This window comes from Dermacentor silvarum, chromosome 4, assembly GCF_013339745.2.
Source record: "Dermacentor silvarum isolate Dsil-2018 chromosome 4, BIME_Dsil_1.4, whole genome shotgun sequence".
Lineage (NCBI taxonomy): Eukaryota > Metazoa > Arthropoda > Arachnida > Ixodida > Ixodidae > Dermacentor > Dermacentor silvarum.
In genome coordinates, this window is record NC_051157.2 from 15,194,653 (window position 1) to 15,213,061 (window position 18,409).

An 18,409-nucleotide genomic window follows, 5' to 3' on the forward strand; every position below is an offset into this window, starting at 1 on the left:
CACTCAAAGGTTGTACATATATGTAATGATACGTGCTCATTTTGAATATGCAGTCCCTTTTTGGTTATCTCTTCTGTTTCTAATTTTATGCGAGCTTCCTTTAAATAATTTTTTGCTAAGGTTTGCAAAATATGTGTTCATTCGATTTCGCTAAACAGGGTATGAATGGCTTCTGTATGAATCGAGGAATGCTGCAAGACCAACCTTAATGCTCTGCCTTACCTAGAACACGAGTTGCGAGACTTCAAGGTTGAGCACCAGAAAAATACTGTTTCGAGTTTCAAATCTGAAACCTTGCAACTCACATTCTAGGTAGGGCAGAGCAATAAGGTTGGTCTTACGGCATTCCTTGAACCATACAGAAGCCATTGACACCCTATTTAGCGAAATCTAAGCATAAGATATTTTGCAAATCTTTGCAGAAGATATTTAAAGGACAACAAAAAGGGACTTCATATTTGAAATAAGCACATCAAATGACTTATATGTAGAAGTTTACAGCACCACAGCTCAACGAATAAATATTGAAAAATTTTTCAATCCAAGACCCACATTTGTGACACATGTGGTGAACGCGCCAAAGGAAACGCAATGAGTGTCTTGGGCATGTTCACTGCAGGCATCATTTCGTTCAAGTCAAACATGGGCTTCAAGTTAAGATGCATTTCTAAAAACGGGGTTTAATGTTATCTCTACATTAGTTTTTTACATTGGACACAGTCAGCAGGCGTGCGTTTGATTTGGGGGCATGTTAGAATCAGGTAAATACTGGCAAATGAATCAGCGGTGTGTTCTAAAGTTTTTTCAGCATTTTGCTTAATTCGACCCGCTGGATAATTAATTACATCTATTTTGTCGGCTCCATCAGGGTTGATGGAGCCCTGATGGAGCACTAACTAGAAGTCAACGCTAATAGTTAGTGTCCACTGTACAGTGGAATCTCGTTGATACGATTCTGCACAATACGTTTTTCAGGGTAATACATTTCATTTTCTCTTCCCGATAATACAATTTAGTTGGATAATACGTTAGATGATATTATTTTCAGATGATACGCTTTATTTTCTGGTTCCCGTGAAGATCGTATCAAATTCCACTGTATTTGGCACCCCAATACAAATACCGTATTAACTCGCGTAATGAACCCACCCCCCACTTTTGTCCTTGAGGAAATACCTGTGTATGTGCATGTGCGTGCGTGTGTGTGTGTGGGGGGAGCACCCCACTTCAGAAGTTGGTGTGTAATATCTGCTCACTTTATTTTGGTGTGATCGCCGGTGCCGTAGACGATCGCAATAACGTAAAATCACACCGTTATATCTCAAGCAACGATGCAAAAAGTCTAAAAACAGTTTAAGAACCATGCTAAACAGTCGCCCTAGACATGAGCGCAAACGACGTGGGTCACAGTTTTAAAATCGCGCCTTTCTGTGGCGGAGCGCCATCTGTGGAATTCTTATGCGTCGTCGAAACTTTTTTGTTTTCTCCCATGTAATGCACCCTCCCCCAAATTTACGTTACCTTTTCTGATAAAAAAAAAAAAGGTGGGTTCGTTACGCGAGTAAATACGGTATACAACGAAAGATTTATTTTCATAGAAGAATGCCAACCTTAGACAAGGTGCTATTCTCCTATAAGAGGACTTCCCTGAACAACTAGAATGCAAAGTGGTGCAGCATGGTGCAAGTTTAGCATGAAAGCCAAAGTGATAAGCTCCTAAGCAAGAAAATCCAATTAGCAAAAGGATGGCCTTGCAGGCAACAGTGACTCTGCATGTTGAACAGCCAGGCCATTTTGAATATTGCCTTCAATATCTGCCTAAGAACACATCTGCATGGAAAAACTTCTCTGCAACCTCATAAAAATACAGTAGTTAAGGTGAAAACGCAAAGAAACGCACTACAACCAAGCATGCAAGAACACACAAAGATACACATACTTGTAACTTGATACTTGTACAGTCGAATCCCGTTAATTCTAACACGCTTAATTCAAACTGACGCTGTGGTCCCGTCAAAGTTAAGTGTATTCCAATGGGCGAAAACGCCCGATAATTCGAACGCGCAAGCATTAGTGATGATTAATTCAAACATACCGCACTCCGACAATGCTCTTAGCAGCGCGCCAAATCACGCGGCAGCACCTCCGACCCCGCCGTAGCGCAAGAACTTAGGAGCGACCCTTCAACGCCACCCGCTACGAAAGTGAACAAAAAAAGAAAAAGAAAGAAGAAAAAAAATGCGGCGAAAACTTCACCCTCTCTCAAATGGCAAAGTTGTCATTTCTGTGTCACGCTGGAACACACGTGTGCGTACATCTTGGTGGCGTTGGTGCGTACCTACGTCTCAGCCACGCGGAGAAAATGGCAGTGAATCCTTCTCCTTTCTGCTTCCTCTATTTTCTGGTCACGTGTTGACCTTGAACGCTGTGATCCAAAGGAAAGCAGCGGTGGAGGCCCAGTCCTGCCAACAAAACTTCCCACCCCAGCCAACACTCGCTTCCCGATAATGGCAGGAAACGAAACTTCAGGGAGCGGGCTAGGCTGGCGCCGGCACGGCAGCAGGCGGGCACGGAGACAAGCGAAGGTGGGGTAGTTGAGAGGGAAGGCGAGGGGAGCCACCGAAGCGGCGGAGTTGCCGAGGAAGGAAAAGTGATTCGGCATGAGAAAAGAAAAGGTTGGTGCTATCTTCTGCAGCCCTTGAGGGAGCACAGCTCAGCACTAAGCTGCCGAGGCCATATCCGCTTCCCTCTTCCCCACCTTCAACGGTCTCCGCACGTTCCCGCCGGCCCGGCGCCAGCTTAGCCTGCTCCCTGACGTTTTGTTTTCTGCCGTTATCGGGAAGTGCAGTGTGGGCAGTTTCGTGGTCCTTGCTCGCTATCTGCTTGCGCGCCACGATATTTCACAACTCGCACCATTCGTGCATTGTGCCATGGTGCACGAATACTATAAGAATAAATCCTCCTTTTAATTCAAACTTCTTTCATTTCAAACAAATTTTCGGGCCCCTTAAAGTTCGAATTATCGAGATTCGACTGTATTAGAAATAGCTGTCCACGTGCCTGTACATTTTTAAGTTTCTCTTAGCTGAGATGCACCAAATCACACAGCCTTTCATCCCGCTCCAGCAAGTCTCTTAATCAAAGCAAAATGTAAACTAATCACATCAGCATGTCTGCCAACATAATACAGCCTTTGCAAATAAAGTGGTGAGCACTTACCAGCAGAGCCAGCATGTGTGACACTGGGAGAGCGTTCGGCCAGTGCCCACTTGGCAGCAGCTACCACTGTGGCACGAGCCAGTGGAGACGGGCTGTCCAGGCAGGCCTCCAGGCGCGGCACCAGAAGGGCGGGGCGCACCAATGCCAAGCGGCCCAGACATTCTGCTACAACATTGCGTGCCCCTTCTTCCGGGCACTCCCAGTGCTGCACTAGAAGAGACCTGCACCAAGCAAAGTCGCACACCCAGGGGTGCAATGAGTGTCGCGGCGACAGTGCTTTCAGTGTTTTCTGAGCCAGCTGTGCTATCAGCACTCTAATTAGCAAATCAAATCAAATTATGAGGTTAAATGTCCCAAAGCAACACATTAGCTGCGAGGGATGCCGTAATAAAGGGGCTGGAGATAATTTCAACATGAGTTCTTTACCCAAATCTAAGTAGATGACCATTTTTGCATTCTAACCCCATTGAAATGCATCTGTGGTGGCTTGGAATCAAACCCAAGAATTAGTGCTCAACAGCAGAACGCCATGGCCATACCATGCGAAACAGATCCAACCACTTTCTCCCTCTCTTTTTCCAGCCAGAGTGCTTAATTAAGGCACAAAAGTTTACGAAATGAGAAATAAAAATAAGAAATGCTGACAGAACAAGAAGTTTTCCTCATTACTGCATAATATAGATGATTCACATCAGGTTATTCATCATGTTTTGGTGCCCATACTAACCAGATTGACTCAATAAATGGGTCAAGGGCCTGAATGCTCTCGGGGCTCGATGACAGGCAGCTTATAATCTGCAAAGAAGTGAGCAAAAGGAAACCATCATTGAAACACTGAAACGACAATCTGACTGATGCACTGAGCACTTATAAATGTCTAACAAAGTTATTCTTTTATGCCCCTCGAGTTGTGCCAATTTATTCGTGTATCAGTGCCCACTGTGGTACGTTAATGCAAACTTACCTCCTTGAGCGAGTGCAGCAAAAGGTACTGCCTCCTGGGCTGCTCTCCAATTTCCTTCAGCACAAAAGGCAGGTACTCAGTCAGATTGCCAACACTCACGCTACCTGTAACATCCAGGTTCCACCATCAGAAGCCAGAAATTGACAGAAGAGATTGTGATTACCACAGCTGCCTAAATCTCGCATTATGGCAAAACGAAAAAGTGCTACTCATATGAATTCAAAGGGCCAAAGCTATCAAGAAAATGTTCAGCTGTAATGAACTGTAGCATGCGCATAAAAGAGCAGGAGGCCATCGCCATACTGGCCACTATGATCAACCATGTAGCCAGGCACAAGCGCATATGCTCTGGAGCAACTGGCTGAGCTTGTAGCCATTTCTGGAACTAGCAGGCTCTAGGACCACAGCAAATATTCACCCAGATACCACATAGTAATCTGTTGAATCCCCCAGTTATGCAACATGGTGGTAGCAGTGGAACTACAACCATAGTGGCAAATTTGTGTTAAGCACAACAGTGCAAGAAACATGTCCCCACTTCCAATCATCATGAGAATGGTGCAGTTCATGTGTATGCAAAGCCACTTGTGTACAAGAGATGCATGATGCCATTACTGCTGCAGGTAAAAGGCTACAATGTTACTACATGATGTTACAGGCAGCATGAGCATTACTGTTGATTCAATGCCTATTTTATACACAGTTCTGAGCATGGTGTTCTTCAATGTGGGATATGACATTAGCAAAAGGGCATGCATTAGGACCGCACCCACATGGTATTAATTAAAAGGTTGAAAAACAGTTATAGCAAACCTAAGGCAAAAGATGCTGCTGTCTTCACTTCTTCACTCTGCGATGAGAATGCCTCAAGGAGCACAGGATTGAGATCTGCAACGGTGCTCAAGTCTCTGGGAAAATAAAAACAATAAGGCTCGGTGTCACAAATAAACCCATTGAAAAAAAAAAAAAAAAAAACAATATGGTTAACATTCAGCACCCTGCACTGTTATGTTCCCAAAAAACATGCGAACACTCACATATGCCGGCCAATTTCTCCAATGGCGAGCAGGGCAAACAGCTGAATAGAGTCCACACTGCGATTAGCCTGCACAAATGAATGCCACAAGAAGGTAAGAAACTTGTTTTGCTGCAACCATCTGCATAACCTGAAATGTCTGCTGCTAATCATCATGATTAATGAACTAAGAAAAAAAGCACAAGGATGACATTAACACTGCACTGTTCAACAGTGGCTGTATACGTCACAAATAGTTACATTCACGGGTCCCTCCAAAATTAAAATCAAGCTCCATTAAGCACACGATGGCAAACATCAGTGACCAAAAATATACCCAAGCTTCTCCAAGTGCACGATCACCACAAAAGGAACCATCACATGCTGATGAAAGCTAATTAGTGTAGACAGTAGACCTTACAAAACGAATGTTGCGAAATGAGTGACGCCCTCAATAACCCCCATTTGTGCTCTTTCTTCTCAAGGAAGCTTTCTTTAGGTGTTACACCAACTATGCTTGGATAGCTGTCTCATCAAGTTGCTGGGCCGATCCAGGAAACTGTGTAATCAAAGGCGGCAACATGGTTTGTCAAACCTGATACCAGTATATGTACCCTCGAGGGAGTCTCAACGTGGTTTCTAAAGCAGGCTGATCCAGGAGACACTGCAATGTCACAGTACCCACACGGACTGACCTAGCCTGACCAATAGAGCTAACCAATAAGTGTCCTCAGCAGCATACCTTAGCGAGCCTACCAGGAGGCTATTACATTAATACCTCGTTAACTCAAAGTAGTAAAAACAGTAAAAAAATTTCGAGATAAACGGATTTTCGAGATAAGCAAAGTTGCGGAAACTGCAGTGAAAAGTAGAGTTATTTCTAAAGAATTCACTACTACTTACCAGCCTTTCAACAAGAGCTTGTAAACTTCTAAATGTGCAAGGGTAAGAACCTACTGCAAGACCTTCAGAGATAGTTTATGCTGCTCTTTTACAGCAAAACCCATCAACTTAAGTTAACACTTTCGTGACCGCGCCTATTCCCGTCGACAGTATGTTGTCGATGGTACAAGTTGAATTTTCGCGCCTCTCCGAGCGCTTCGGACAGCTAGCGCCATCGAGCGGGTTAAAAGAGAGACTATTTTATCGGTTTCGGTTTTGTGTTTCTCTTTTCCACCGCGCGGGGATTTTTAAAGAGCCTGCATAGTCGGGGTGACGAGCGCTCGTTGTTTCCAAGATGGCATCTACGTCGCGCGCGTCCGCTCCACGGAAACGGTGAGTTTAGACGGATTCTGACGCATCTGGGCTGGAATTTTCGAATGATAGCAGCATCACAGACTCTGAAGACGACTTCAATTCGCCGGGACTTCAATACGGACGACGAAAGTGCGGCAAACCGCCCCGGAACATCGACAGGTATCCGCCGGTGAGTTTCGCTTTGTGCATGCGAGTAGGCTATATGTATACAGTGTTATCTGAAAAATAAAACAGTTGATCATTTGCGCTCGGGTGTCGTGTTTTGTTTACACACTTAAGTCCTGTCCCTTTGTCACTTTGCACAACAGTTTTAATTGTGTGTAACCGACTAGCCCAACGCGGAATTTTCCTTAATTATTTTGACAATCATCCTTCAGTGGTTACTGTCAAATTTTTTTCTTTTTTGTTTGTGTACACTGTTTTAGGTTTGTTTACAAATGAACTCGGTGACCCTAACAAAACTAGCTCAGCTTTTTTTCACTTTGCTACAGATTTCTTCTCACCTGAATGTCATGCAAAAACTTCTGCACCACAGGTATCGCTTCCTGTGGGCACTGCAGAGTTAGTGCAGCGACAGCTTTGGCCATAGAGTGGTAGGCCTGCCGGTGAATGGTGGCCACGGCGCCAGCACCTCCAGACTGGTACACGGGACCACTCACCTCCTGCGACCAGTGCAAGCCAAAACCTTGACCTAACAAAATTTTCCAACCTCTGAAAAACATTTGCCTTTCCCACAATTAAACTAATTGAAACATACACTAAACAAAAGCCTTCACACCTCACATGCAATTACCCAGATTTTGGAAGAATCTCTTCAAACCAAAAACATTGCTTCTCACATAGCACATTTTCCTCACAATGGTCTTGCATCCCCACCATGAGTTAAAAAGCCACAGATAATACTTCAAACATTGTAACCAATGATGCAAGGGCAGTTTTTCTTGGAAGAAGACACTGAAAGAAAAAGAGATGAGCAAAGTGTTTCTTCTTGGTGCAAATGGTGTTACGATTGGCATTTAGCACTGTTGTGCACGGCGGCCCTTCTGGACAAAGGACGCACAGCGACGAGCGTACAGCTATGGAATGCCATTCACGTTTGATTGTCTTTGCAAAGAGCTGGCAACTAAACCAGCATCACATCAAGATAATCAACAATCAATTATGTATCGCGTCTTTGTCTGGTCAAAGACCTGGAGCTGATAGACAAGACGAGTTCTGGGACGCAAAACTGTGAAGGGGTCACCGGCCTTGTGCAACCTGCAAATTGCTGCAAAGAGCCTATACTGACAGACTTCGTGGCAACAGCGTCGACCCCAGTTTCCCATGAAATTGCATCTGCATTGCATCGAGGGCGGGTCGAAACTTGGGCACCAGAGGCGGAGTCCAGCGGTGTGGTGCATCACCAGGGTGGGATTTTGCAGACTGTGAGACAGTTCCAATTGGCCGAGAAGATAGAGATTGAATTTCCCCGACAAGAGAAAGGGGGAAATGAAGTGCTTAAAAAGCGGATCTTGAGTGTGAGTGTGCTCGAACATGTATACCATCACCATGGAAATTTGTAAATAAACCCTTTTCTCATTTTTTGGACATCGCTCTGCACTTCTCGATCGCCCAGCACCTGGCACATCATCAGCCATGGAACTTTATTGGGCGCTCGGACCCCCGACATCGCAACAGTGGGTGACCAGTTACGCCCAGCATCTGATTGTCTAGATACTGCGAAGGCTAGCAGTTGATGGCAACCGCCTAAAAGGCTCGGAAGTTGGCACCTGTAGCCTTAAAAGTAGGTAGAACAGCAGGCAGGTAGGTCACTCAGAACAAGTTCTATCAGGCACAAGAGCAACAATAACAGCAATGAAAATGATGACTAAGAAAACTGATACCAATACACCTGTTCACACAGTCCTTATTTTGTTTAAACTGATGACATTTATATGGGCAGTCGGTAAACAGTACGACAATTCTACTATCACTCTTCTTGCTCTACTGTGACACCAGATAAACAAATATGCAAGTTGGAAGTTCTTTCTTATCACCTTCAAATCAACTTTATGAGATAGGGGGACTACCTTTCTTCTGTATGACAATGTGCAGATCATAGTGTCTCCCGGCGCCTTTGTGTGGCCGTTTACCTGGTCGGTTGTCCCTAGGTTGTGAGTCAAAACTCTGTTGATTTGTTTTACTCTGTATTATGCCCCTCGCAATAATGCCAATGGCGCTGCGAGTTTTGTTTGAATAAAGAAATAAAGAATAAAGAGGCTCGCCAAGCCTGATCCTACGATGCTCGATACTCTTACGAGACCAGACCCCCATAGCCTCCCATCTTTATTGCGCCCCATGCAGATGACATAACAGTGGAAGGGAGGAGAAAAAGAAAAGCCACATCATTGCAATCTTAGGAAGAACACTGAGCAGTTTTTAACTGCGTGGTATCTAAGTGCAACCTCTCTACTCACATGCAGCAGCTCCTTGAAGCCTAGACCAGGTAGGCTCAGGGAAACCAGTGCCCGGAGGAACTCCAGCATGGCATTTAATGCACCACCTGAAATATTGCGCACTAATTACAAATTCTGTAATGTGCCACCACAAGGAAAAATATGTAAGAACACAAGGACTTCTTCACGAGTAATGTAGAAAATTAATCAGGACTAAGACCAGCGAGCATAGTTCACAGCATAATAATAAATGACAATCACCCATACCTAACAATGTCCTGTGCAATAGGGTAGGGTAACTCCTAGAATACCTAACTGGTGATAAATGCACTGTAACTGCAACATTTGCTCGAATATCTCACAAAGAGTGGCTAATATGACACATACAGCAGACATCCTAGCATAATAAAAAATAATTTACACGCCTCCATTCACACGTCTCCGCTGTAATTGATGGCCAAAAACTAATGAGTTCCCTTATAAGAGTGACACATACCATACAGTAATAAACCCTCATTATGATGAAACTGCTTTATTTGAAATATCATTTCATTCAGTCTTTCACGGTTCCAATTGCAGTGTATGCACTATAGACGGAATTATTCAAAGAGGAATGGCATCAAACTCTTCATAGTTCTAATAAGTGGCTCCATGTGTGCTAATGCGCCACTATGTGCCAATCAATGAAACAGTGTATACAACCTGTTACTTTATTTTTCCCTCTGGTACTGCAAGCTAGTATCTCCTTGGCCCTATGAAGCTGTTACTACTTTCCTGCCTAAAAAAGCTACAAGCATTTTCTTGTGCCAAAAATAAAATTGGCTGAAAACACAACAGAGGAAGCAAACATTATCACCCTGCAGCAATGGCGATCGCACCAAGACCAAAATCTCGGGCAAAATGGCACAGGGCACCAGAGACAGGGACTGCTGGTGCACCTTAGAGATGGACGTCAGCAAGTTCAGCGTCAGCTGGAAAAAGAGACACATACTTTCTCAAGAAAAGCTGTAGTTCGTCATGTTCGTCGCATAATGATACACTCCTGCAGCACTTTATGGCAAGAAGAAAGCAGTATGTGAACACTGAAACTACAAAGTGAATTCAAACTGATTGGTGTTGAATAGTTGCAAACAAAACACAAATGCAAAGTAGACAGGTTACCAGGAAGGCGGAGACATCCAAGTGATGAACAGTGGCTGAACAAAGGAAGCCTCAGTTCGAAGTCAACGTTTTGACGACGGGACTCGTCTTTGCAAAGGTCATGACCTTTGTCGAAATGTTTGCTCCAAGCCGAGACTTCCCTTGTGAGCCACTGTTGGTCACAGATGCAAAGTGACATACTACTTATCAACAAACATTTAAATTGAAATTAAATTAGCCGAGAAAAATTTGGCTTGCGCGGCATAAAAATGCACGCGTTCCTTTTTCACCAGGCATGTTTTAGAAAGCGTTGCCACAGCCGCCGATCAACCAGCGAGAGACAAACAAATCGCTCTGCACAATATGCTATGACAGACAGTACATACTCATTATTAGACAGTGCTAGCTCATTAAACTTATGCAGATCTCTTCTTTTCAGAGAGGTACACAGCACACTTCACTTCATGCAAACTGCACGAGCACAGAAGTGAAAATTGTGGCAGAAATATAAAATGGTAAGAAGAAAAAAAAGTGAAGTACTCCACAAGAAAAGAAATGCTAATGGTGCAAAGCATCACTGCCTCCTTGAAGTGTGCTGCACTGGGAAAGTAAGCGCAGGAGATAAACAGCATGTGAGGCACCGCAAAGCTCGATGCTGTGCAGGTGTGGATCAATTATCGATGTCAAATTCAAACCATGTTTCTCGCTTAGTCATTCGAAGTGAAAATCAAATTCACATACCGCATTTACTCGACTGTAACACGCCCTTGATTGTAATGCGCACCCGTTTTCCATGACCAAAACACAGAAAAAAAAACATTACAGTACCGCGCACCTCATGCTTTCATACAGAAATAGAAGTTTCTCTCATTGGGAAAAAAAAATAATAATTTACTCCTAATGCACTAAATTCGAGATGAATTTAATAAAAAATGTCACAGTTTCGCACTAAAGCCAAAGCATCGACTGCGATAGCAAATTAGCAGACAGCTATACGAAGTAAGTATAGTACTTTTTATCGGCCGTATAAACTTTTAAACATTCGCCTACTAACTAAATTAACAAGCATGGTGTCACGCGTGCACAAGCAAACATGAACACATCTCGCTCGATGACCGCGGAAACTTGCTGTCTAAACGCTGGAGTGACGAAGCGTGGCAGCAACGGCGAGCGAATTGACCTTTGCGCTAGCACGCCTCTCGCTTCAACGCGAACGATAAGCAGCGAAACCACAGCGCGCGCGGACTTCTCGTCGCAGATCACTTCCAAGATAGGGCTACAGTGTATTAGAAGGCTTTAAAGCTTCTAGAACACCGTAATAGGGCTGAGGCGATCGTATCGCCGAAGTGGATCGTTGCAGAATACGTCCTGCTTCGGGCCACTGAAACCCTTCCTCTTTGCTTTTCTGGCAAAAATCCTCTCCTGTTTGCGCCAGTCCCGCACGCAGGTTTCGGATTCTCCAAACTCCCGTGACGCGGCCCGATTTCTCTCCATATCCGCTCACATGATCACTTTCCTTTTAAATGCGGCATTACGATGAACTCTGCACTTCATGCTGATAGAGCAAATGCAGAAAATGGGAAGACAGATGAGATTAATGCCTAAGCACACGTACTACAGCACATGGAGGAAGCTACGGCAGCTAGGCTCGAAGCGTGTACGAGGCGGCCATTTTGAAATGCCTATGGCGATATGGTAACACAGATTTAGGGTCGTACTCGATTCTAACGCGCACGCGATTTTTGGACCCGTTTTATTGGAAAAAAATTTCATGTTAGATTCGAGTAAATACGGTATCCAAGAGCGTGGTTTGTGTCCGTTTAGACGCATAGTAAAAGGACGTCGACAGTTCCAACCAACCTGTGAGATGTGGAGGTCTGTTTCGTTGATTAGTGCTGGAAGCTCTTGCATAACAGTAGCCACCATATCCTGAGAGAGGTAGGTACCTGCACGATAATCAAGGGTAAACTTACAAAAATTCCTATTCCATAGTTCCATCCATCCTTCTTCTAGTTTACTTATCGCGTAACAAAAAGATACGAGCATGGAATGAGTATGTTTAATGAACATCAAGTTTTAAAGGCATTTGTACAGTTTTCTTTCTTATTTCTTGCAGAAGCAACTCGCCATTTAACAAATAAAGTTGAAGACATAAAAGAAACTAAATGACAAAACATCTATTTGAGCTAACATCCCCCCCCCCCCCCCCCCGCAGATTTATGTGAACATAATTGCGTAACCCAAGGATGCTAAAGGCCTAAAGCAGAAGCTTACTGTAATTCCGCACAAGCGTGTCCAGCAGGGTCAACGACGCCAGTTTCAGGGCCCGCTGGTTCTTGCGGAGAAAGGTTGCCAAGGCGAGAACACATTCGCACAGTATGGGACTGAGGTCTATGCGCAGGGGTGATCTGTGTGGAAAAAGCAAGGCCCCAGTGGATCAGAGAACACAAATCTTTGAGCACACACAATGTTGGTTGATGTGGCTTTAACGAGTGCTTTCTGTTAGCTAAGAGAGCTTGTGCCTTCAGACTTCAAAACGACCTTAATACAACAATTTGCAATGATTATGTATGCATGCGGAAACTTATTGCCTTCATGTGCTTAGCTGAAGATAACTGCTTGGAAATGTAGAAGGATAATGTGTAAGAACTAAGTAGCAAGAATGTTTGAAGCCAAAAGCATGAAACTCAGACAAATCCATATACGCTACCCATCATTCCCATGGCAGCTGAACAATCACAGCATTCTGTCATTCTAGTAATTTTTGTGGGAAACTATGCTTCAGCCAATGCAAAATATTCATGTGAAGCTGACATTTCTGAAAAAGCATACCGTTACAAGCTGTGCAGTTGATTACGAGAGCTCATTGTAAGGAGGAGTGAGTCATGCAACTTGAAACTGCCACATTCTCCGACTAAGTTTCTAACTACCTGTGTACACAAATGGACAATATACAGGGGAACCTCGATTATACGACTTTTGAGGGGACCACGCAAAACCGTCGTAATCTGGGCATTGTAGAATCGAAAAACTAAGAATATAGGCAGAGACGCTCAGTCTTGCCCAAAAACGGGTACAGACCGCCTGAATAAGCCCGCGGCACGAACCTGCACTGCTTCCAAGGAAGGTAGATTAAATTATTAAAAATTACCGTATTTATTCAATTGTAACGCGAGTTTCTTATTTCACGATTTTGTTGCTTGAACTCGACCCTTGCGTTACAGTCGAATAACGACAAAATTGACCATTTTAACACACACAATCTAAATCACGCAATTTTCAGCGTTACATTGGCAACCTGTAACTTTACGTCTCGATCCAATCCATAGACAAGTCGACCGAAGTTAGAAATTATTTTTGGTTGGAATCTATGCTGTTTTCAGTGTGCTTGTGGCTGGTTACGATGCTGCAATACTTTACAGCATTTTGCGGTTCGACTCCGTTCATTCACAACGTTATGGCGACGCAGTGCATTCGGTATGACAGTCGCTTTGAGAGACGAGCAATTTTGATGACCAAGGAGCTGGGAAAATCCGCCGACGTCGACGATATCCAGATGGCGGGACCAGTGGCAGACCCACTTTAAATGTGAGGCCAGTCGGGAAAGCTCGGTGCAACTTGAAGTGGCCTGGTATTGGCCCCGAATGAAATGATTGTGTGGTCTTTTAAGAAGTACTTAAATCTCATGCAAGCTCGATGGTACAGAAGATGATGATTCTCTGGCGATCACTTTTGGAGATAGTTTCGCGAGTCTCGCGAAACCCCTCGACTTATACTGCCGACAGCTCTCTTGGCGCTGATAACGAGCTTAGGGCAGTGCCGGAAACACTTGTTGGAGACGCTTTCAGTGCCGAGCGTGAAATTTTGCGAAAGTGAACCTATCTACGAAAGTGATCGCCCGAGAAGACTGCAAAAGGAAAGCTCCGTGTTCTCTTCAGACGACTGTGATGAGTAAAGAGAACATTTCGAAATTGGGATTCCTTGGAATAAAGATACCATTTCGTTTTCCGTTCATCTCATGTTACATTAGCGGTTTTGTTTTCTTTATTTCGTACAACTGGAAAGTCGCTACTCGTGTTACATTCGGGTAAATACGGTATTGTGCGCTCGTTATCAGCTGGCTGCAGCGTGCGCATGTGCCAGAATGAGTCTGCTTAAGTCTTTTTTTCTCTCTCTCTCGGAAGGTACTAGAGAGGCGGCATATGAAGCGGGTCGGTGTAAAATTGCATCGTATAATCGAGGCTATTAATACATTTTTTCCATGGGGGTTTTGCCAGGATCAAACGAATTCGTCGTAAAATGCAGGTCATCGCATGACTGGGGGACGTATAATCAAGATTCCACTATATTGGCTTAATAACGTCATTCAAGTGTACACACATTACAAAATAGGTGAAATGAGCAATTCATAAGGGCTCCTTACAGAAATTTGGATCATATTAACAGCAGCAGTTCTTTCTTACCCAGCCACCTTTGTAAGTGCTTTGACTGTGGTCAGTCGTGTGATCTCGTTACGAAGCCGATCCAGGAAAATGGGCAGGCAGACTGCTAATTCAGCCTGGAGGCAATCACCCAAGTGGCAAAGAATGTGGCCCCTGTAATGAACAATGCATGCAAGTCCATTAAAAACTGCGAGAACTGGGCACAGGAAGGGAAGGAGAGGGGGGGGGGCGGGCAACCAGGTAACACTGAAAATATGCCCTACCGTAAAATTCCGAGCAAGCGCCCCCCCTCGAGCAAGTCAAAATTACCGGCAAAGTTAGGGGGGGCGCTATCCCGGAACGGCACCAAAATTCAAGATGGCCACGACAAAATTTTCCCGCAAAAAAAAAAAGAAGCGCAGTGGGAATAGCATTAAAATTTTATTGAAAATGAACTTCAATAAGCCAAATATGTGTTAGTGGTGTTTATCACTCTCAAAACCACCGAAAGAACTACAGAAAGAGCGCATTGACGCTGCACCGGCACGTCGACGCGACCGGCGACACGAACATTGATTATGCAGCTTCTATTCCAGGCAAAATTATGTCCGCTAGAGTAAAGTTATGCGTAATGTTCACTTTATTAAAAACCATGTCCACGGTGAAACGTTTAGCACTAATGAGAGTTCCGATACAAGTGAAGCTCAGCTGCAGTGCATGGCTACCGACGGCGGACAGCGAACCGTGGCTCGGCCATGCTCGCATCGCAGCTGGTGGCGCCGCAAATATCAGCATGTTTTCTTCATCGTGTGAAATTATTGCGAGGAGAGGGTAAAGCGGCAACGACGGTAACAAAACATTGCTGCTTGGGAGCGTCGGCGGCTCGTGCTGAAGCGCCATCCGCTACAGATTCGAAGTGAACTGAAAAAGGCCTAGCGACGATATCGGTGGCGAGTGATAGCAGCGGTGAAGCTGCCGGCGATGCCAGAGCGTAGCCGCGACCACTCCTCTGTCGCCGAGTGGTCACGTCGCCGTGCTGCAGGGATCTCCTCTGTGCCGTGCGAGAGGCAGATCTCACCGTCGGCCGGCGGTCCGTGAACAACAGACCGCCAGCTGCAGTTCGCCCCGATGCACTCGTGTGCCCACTGGGGCGCCCGGGTACGACCATGATTCGATGAAATGGCTCATCGGGACGCCCCGATGCGCACCGGTGCGATTTGCCGAATTTGCCATTATTTTCCTGGACTGGATGTGGCAGGCCAGTGTTGGTACGGAGCAGGAGGGGGGGGGGGCTCTTTCCCGGAACGGCGCGGAAATTTGAAATTAGCAGTGAAGTTAAGGGGGGGCTCTTGCACGGGTGGGGGCGCTTGCTCGGAATTTTACCCGGTATGTGTAAAACTTTCTCTCCACACTTTGTACATGTCCTGTACTTGTTGCGGGAAATAAACTCAAACTCAACTTGAAGGGAATGCCCAATTAGTATTTGAGGGCTAATTACAGCTAAGATATGACGGCTTGTGAATTATTTTCACTTTCTTAGATAGCTATAGAATGTGTAATACTGGTCCCTATCTGTCAATGCAAAGCCACTATGGGTGTAATTTTTGCTTGAATGCTTATTTGTTGTGCAATCAAATAACAGTGGCAGGACTGCCCTAAGTTATTTTGGAGCAATTTCTGGAACAAGTAAAATTGCATTTTGAAGCAGTTTGCAGAAGACGAAATTTCATTTTGGAGCTGCTTGGAGCAGGCCAATCTGAATTTTGGTGAAATAATGGAATATGGCAACACACTTTGAAACCACAATGAAAAAGAGAATAAATCAAAACAAAGACCGTAGTAGAAGCACACTGTGTAGGTACAGCGTACTAGAATATGGAAGAAAAGAGAACAAAGGAAACCGAGGAGCCCACTTTTTAATAATCATATCATAAGAAGCCAACAAACAGACACCAAGGACAACATAGGGGAAATTACTTGTACTTACTACAGTATAGACCACTTATCATGTAACCGCTTATAGTGCAGGATCGGATATAGTGAGGTCTTTTCAGACTCCCGTTAATTTTGCCATAGCACTCCATGTATACACGTATCGCTTATAGTGCAGTTGCAGGAAACGAAATAACGGTTTAAGTGCGGCTGCCTGGAAGTACGGAAGTCAGAAGAGACGGCGAGCGCTCCCTCAAACGGGCACCCTAAGGAGTGCTCGAGGAAGAAAGAGAGACGAAGTGGAGGAGAAGGGCACGTGGTGCGAACGAACAGCCAGTGAGGCTGAAACCAGAATCTTGAGTGCGAGTCGTAAAATATCAGGGAGCGAGGGCCACGAAGCTGCCAACGCCGGCTAACGCTCGCTTCACCCGATAATGGAAGTAAACGAAACTTCAGGGAGCGGGCGGCGCCAGCACGGCACAGCGAAGGGTGTACGTGGAGACCGTGGAATGTGAGGAAGGAGGGCGGCAGGGAAGCGGATTTCGCCTCGGCAACTCTGCCGCTTCAGTGGCTCCCCTCGCCCTCCCTCGTAGCTCCCTCACTTTCAACTGTCACCGTGCGCGCCCGCCGCCGTGCAGGCGCCGCCCCTCCAGCCGGCCCGGCGCCAGCTCCCCGAAGTTTCGTTTTCTGCCGTTATCGGGAAGCGGGCGTTTGCCGGCGTGGGCAGTTTCGTTGGCCGGCCTGGAACAGCGCCGCTGCTTCCCTGTGCGCCGTAGCCGCAGCGTGCAAGGTCAACACATGACTAGAAAGTAGAGGAAACATAAAGGAGAAAGAAGGGTTCACTGCCATTTTCTACGCGTGGCTACGGTAGCGTGGCTGAGACGTCGGCACGCACACGCATGTTCCGGCGCAACGCAAAATCGGCGACCTTGCCATTTGAGAGAGGGTGAAATTTCCGCCGCGTTTCCTTTCTTTTTTTTGTTTTGTTCACGCGCAACATTGAGGGGTCTCTCCTAAGCTTTTACTCTATGGCGGTGCCAGAGCAATGCCGGTCGGAGGCGCCGCCACGTGATTTGGTTCGAATTAACGAGATTCTCGACTGTAAATTGAATGCAAACGTTCTAGCCGCATTCTTCGACTGTCGCATACGCGTGGCAGCTCGGTGCACATGTTTTGCATATGTGCGGGCCTTGAAAATTGTCGCTTTGGTTATAGTGCGGTACCGCTTATAGTGCGGATATTCGCGACTCCGGCGACTTACGTTATAAGTGGTCTACACTGTACACGAATCAAAGAAATGATAGATTAATGGAAATAAAAGGTACTTTCATTTCGATTAATCTTTTTAACTTCCGTTAATCTATCATTTCTTTAATTCAATTAGTAAGCAGAAGTAATTTCCCCTATGTTGTCCTTGGTGCCTGTGTGCTTCTTATGATACAATATAGAAGAGTGGGTCGAGTGGCGGCACGGCGTATGTTTTCCTGTAAAGCCGAAAACATTGGTGGAACTACGATCGAACTATATATTCCCGCACCGACGCTCATGAAGCTAGCGGGAAATTTTCTCAAATTATGTGGTTCAGTCGACGTGCTAACATAATTTCTCTGTCACCATAAGTCACCGCAGAACCAGAGAGCATAGGTCGGCGCACTCACTCATGAGTGCACTCACTCGCACTCATTTCAATGGCGTGAGTGCGAGTGAGTGCCACTGAGTGTGAGTGTAGGTGAGTGCGAGTGCGCGTGAGTGCCAGTGAGTGTGAGTGGAAATGAGTGCAAGTGAGAGTGAGTGCCAGTGAGTGCGAGTGAGTGCCAGTGAGTGTGAGTGGAGGTGAGTGCCAGTGTGAGCGGAGGTGAGAGCCAATGAGTGTGAGTGGAAGTGAGTGTGAACGTGGTAAGTGCCTGTGAGTAGTGGAGATGAGTGTGAATGTGACTGAGTGCTGTGTGAGTGGAGCTGAGTGTGAACGTAACTGAGTGCTGTGAGTGTGAACGGGGTGAGTGCTTCTGGGTGTGTAGAGGTGAGT

General features: G+C 45.5%; 1 protein-coding gene across 1 annotated transcript in view; it reads right to left on the reverse strand.

The window, feature by feature from the left end:
• LOC119449498 (cullin-associated NEDD8-dissociated protein 1-like) overlaps positions 1-18,409 on the reverse strand; it is a 78,851-nt gene that overhangs the window by 20,336 nt on the left and 40,106 nt on the right. The window contains 11 exon segments of the mRNA XM_037712681.2: positions 3,220-3,440; positions 3,947-4,014; positions 4,184-4,287; positions 4,997-5,091; positions 5,221-5,288; positions 6,959-7,117; positions 8,912-8,997; positions 9,747-9,861; positions 11,891-11,976; positions 12,305-12,438; positions 14,494-14,625. Coding sequence (XP_037568609.1) covers positions 3,220-3,440; positions 3,947-4,014; positions 4,184-4,287; positions 4,997-5,091; positions 5,221-5,288; positions 6,959-7,117; positions 8,912-8,997; positions 9,747-9,861; positions 11,891-11,976; positions 12,305-12,438; positions 14,494-14,625 — 1,268 coding nt within the window.